Source organism: Penaeus monodon, chromosome 41 (genome assembly GCF_015228065.2).
Source record: "Penaeus monodon isolate SGIC_2016 chromosome 41, NSTDA_Pmon_1, whole genome shotgun sequence".
In the NCBI taxonomy this organism is placed as follows: domain Eukaryota; kingdom Metazoa; phylum Arthropoda; class Malacostraca; order Decapoda; family Penaeidae; genus Penaeus; species Penaeus monodon.
This window is the reverse complement of record NC_051426.1, coordinates 128,521-132,392: the sequence shown is the minus strand read 5'-3', so window position 1 is coordinate 132,392 and position 3,872 is coordinate 128,521. Positions and strand designations below refer to the sequence as shown.

The window sequence follows — 3,872 nt, the reverse complement described above, 5'->3', positions numbered from 1 at the left end:
ATATTTCTGATATTTCTCAATTTTTCCCTACGTAAAGTCGTTTGAATATTTAAAAAAATGACACTGAGTGGGTGGGAGGAGCCACGGGTGAGTGAGTCATTTGTAGCACCTCCCCGTGTATTAGACATCATTGGCTATGGGTAATGATTTCGGTTACGGATATTGATTAGTTAATCACTTTCAGTGGTTATCTTTCTGTTAGTGATGCACCATTTTCAACCATAAGGTGTGCGTGTTAGCCATTGTTAGCTATGGTCTAGTGGTTACCTCGTGACCACTGTAGTCATTAACCTGCTTTCACTCTCGACAAGGTTTTGTGGTTACGCGGTGATTATTGATCTATGTCACCTGTCACCTGCATTGGAGGGGATCCTCGTCTGTATCACATCATTAGTTTCATTATTTCTCTTATGATGCGTCATGTACGAACATAAAATGCACATGTGAAAGTATGTTAATGATTTCCGGGTATTGTTTATGTTGTTGTGGACATTGGTTGTGGTTTGTGGTTTGTGGTTGCGACAAGGTCACTGGTTACGTCACGGTCACTGACCTACTTTCACATTCATGTCCGTATGTGAATGTGCTCGATTCTGTCCATGTATATACACTACTGTTATTTATTATTATTATTATTATTATCATTATCATTATCATTATTATTATTATTATTATTATTATTATTATTATTATTATTATTATTATTATTATTATTATTATTATTATTATTCTCATTATCCTAATCATTATCATTTTCATTATCATTATTATTTTCATTATCTTTGTTATTATTAATACTATCATTATATATGTTTATATTATCATTATCATTATTATTGTTATTATTATTATTATTATTATTATTATTATTATTATTATTATTATTATTATTATTATTATTATTATTATTATTATTATTATTATTATTACTATTGCTACGCCAGTGGGTCTTTGTCTCTGTGCGAAACATGTGTTAACATGAAAAGGATGACCTGGGCATGTGTTAACATGAAGGGACCTGGGCGAACATGACGCAGCTGGCTGTGAGCGGAGGAGCGGAGAACAAGCCGGGAGACGCGGTTGGGTGCTGCTCCTGTGAAGACCTCGTGTGTGCCCTTGTGACCTGATCACTGTCTGATAAACTTTGTGTTGCCCTGTTATAAGCTGTATCGTGCAGTGTGACATGCTGGTTTCCCCCTGTATTGTGCCTATAGAAAAGTGTACGGGTAAATAACTTGTGTAATTAAAGGGAAGATTGTTATTTCGTGCCCTGCCTCGTCACTTGGCATTTCCCCTCGTGGTGTTCTGGGACGCTGTTGTGCTCGGTGCCTCTTGGAGCTGTTCAGTGTTCACGACCCTGTGGATAGCACGCCGTCTGCCTAACCTGGCTTGTGTTGGTGGCAGAGAGACGAGGCGGTCGGCGTAACACTATTATTATTATTATTATTATTATCATTATTATTGTTTTCAACATTATTATTATTATTATTATTATTGTTATTATTATTATTATCACTATTATTATTATTATCATTATTATTATTATTATTATTATTATCATTATTATTATTATTATTATTATTATTATTATTAATATTATCATTATTATTATTAATATTATTATAATTATCATCATCATTATTATTATTATCATTATTATTATTATTATTATTATTATTATTATTATTATTATCATTACTATTAATATGATTTTCATTGTCATTATTTTTTCATCGCCATTATTATTATTTTCATTATCATTATTATTATTGTTTTCATTACCATTATTATCATTATTATTATAATTTTTATCATTTTTACTATTTCCATTATCATTAATGTTCTTCTTTCTCCTTACTATTATCATTGTTATTATAAGCAGTAAAACCGTTATAATTTTTTATTATTATTACTATTGTTATTATTATTATTATTGTTATTATTATCATTTTTATTATCATTACTAATTATAATTATCATTATCATCATTGGTATTATCATCATTGTCATTAATATCACATTATATTTGTCATTATTTCCTTTGTTAGAACTTAATAAGCAAAGGCTTACTCTTACAGCTATCAGTACATCGTTTTTACGATCTTTTTTATCTCATTCACTGTAGCCGCCGCTGGTATATCACATACTTCATATTATGGTGTATCATATATTCTGTATATCACTTATTCTGTAACACTGCAATCGGAGAGGCTGTATTGTATAAAATTCATCTTCTGTGTCACAACCTCCTCGAGGAGGCCTAGTCGGCTGTGACCGCCGGGTCAACACATGGTCCGTATCAGCCATAAGAGCTGACCTGTCAGAACTTGTTTGTGTGAGGGGTCGTCCCCTAGGAAGTGATGGTGGCTCTTCATGTGATCGATGCTGGTTTATGTATTGTATGCACGCATTCCTATAATCGATGTATTAATTAACAGGTTTGACCGCTACTGAATAAACCTTAAGCGAGTGCTACGCAGTGGTATCAGTCACCCCACACCCATTGACAAATCATAGGCGTTCTTCGGCGGCCACATTCACCATCCTCTTCACTATGAATACTGTTGTGTTCGTTTTCAAACTGTTACCTAACCTTTGCGGGAAGCGAGAAGTGCGTGTGATTATGAGGAGTTTCTTCTTTTAGTATCTGAAGGTGGTTTAATCCTGCTTTTTGTTTTCGCTTATGTTGTGTCTGTTAGATCACATTAAGCTTCCTTGAATTTGTGTATCGTATTTATATATTGCAAACAAAGTAGTTCAACAAAGGAAGGTTAAAAACTGATGCCGGGTGAGTGTCCTGCCTAAGTGGTATGCGACACGCTATCTCATTGGTCGGCGTGTAGCCAATCAGAATCGAGGCCACTCGGAGCTGGGCTCGCACTCACATCTGAGCTCAGTCGTGCTTGAGCCATCGTTGAGAAAACATTAAAGATTTAACTTCCCGTACTTTTCTTTGCGGGAAGTTTAAAGAGACTTAGCTTCCCGTACTTTTGTGACTCGAATTGCAAAAGAGCTTCTTAGCAAATGAATATATTGGAATGTGGATATAGTTCATGCAATTGCTAAAGTAATGTAAGTTGTACTGGTGTTTTCGGATGTGGTGGATGATACTTCATACATGTTCTGTGTTGGTTCGCCAGATAAGTTGTGTAGCTGTCGAAATTGCACATAAGAAATTCACATGTTTTATTACTTTAAAGTGGCCTTACTTCTGCATTCATCGATAAAACTAATAAAAGGTTTCTCCTCTTTCCAGAACCTTCATGATGGCACGTGCAGCTGTAGTCCGATCCCCGACAACAGACCGACTTCATTCCTTGAATCCCAAGATAAAAATTGTTCGAATTTCAGGAAAGCCGAAAAACTTTACTTACTCGTCATGGAAGCCGACGAACAATTCTCCCACCTTATGGGAGTCGAGAAATTCTACCCACACGCCAAGGGAGTCCCACGTTTCAGGGAAACCGAAAAGCTATACCCTCACGTCAAGAGAGCCAACAAATAGTCCTCAAACGTTATGGGAACCGAGAAACTCTGCCCACCCACAATGGGAGTCCCACACCTCAGGAAAACCAAGAAGCTATACCCTCACGTCATGGGAGCCGAGTAACTTCACATCAACGCCAGGGAAGCCACAAAATTCTACTCACATGTCAGGGAAGCCGAGAAGTATCCCTGATTTAATTCCCCTTAAAACCCCAACGAAGGAAAGAGACCAACAGAAGGAAGACCGTGCTAGCATTCAGGAAATTAGACATCCATCTGAGATAAGAAATAGTCGTGACAATTCTGAAATGCACCAAGAACACATACACCAAGAAAAGAACGCAGACCAAACACGGAAAGCAAAAGCTAGACTGCATTTAGTTTAA

At 36.0% G+C, this 3,872-nt stretch overlaps 1 protein-coding gene across 1 annotated transcript; it reads left to right on the top strand.

Moving 5' to 3' along the window:
* The first annotated feature begins 1,087 nt into the window (after positions 1-1,087).
* LOC119598715 lies at positions 1,088-3,872 on the top strand. The gene is made up of 2 exons (XM_037948493.1): positions 1,088-1,106; positions 3,257-3,872. The coding sequence occupies exon 2, from the start codon at positions 3,264-3,266 to the stop codon at positions 3,870-3,872; it is 609 nt and encodes a 202-aa protein (XP_037804421.1). The 5' UTR covers positions 1,088-1,106; positions 3,257-3,263.

Bases quoted from the DNA above. Each gene is read 5' to 3' on its own strand.
- LOC119598715 (XM_037948493.1), top strand. From the start codon at position 3,264: ATGATGGCACGTGCAGCTGTAGTCCGATCCCCGACAACAGACCGACTT.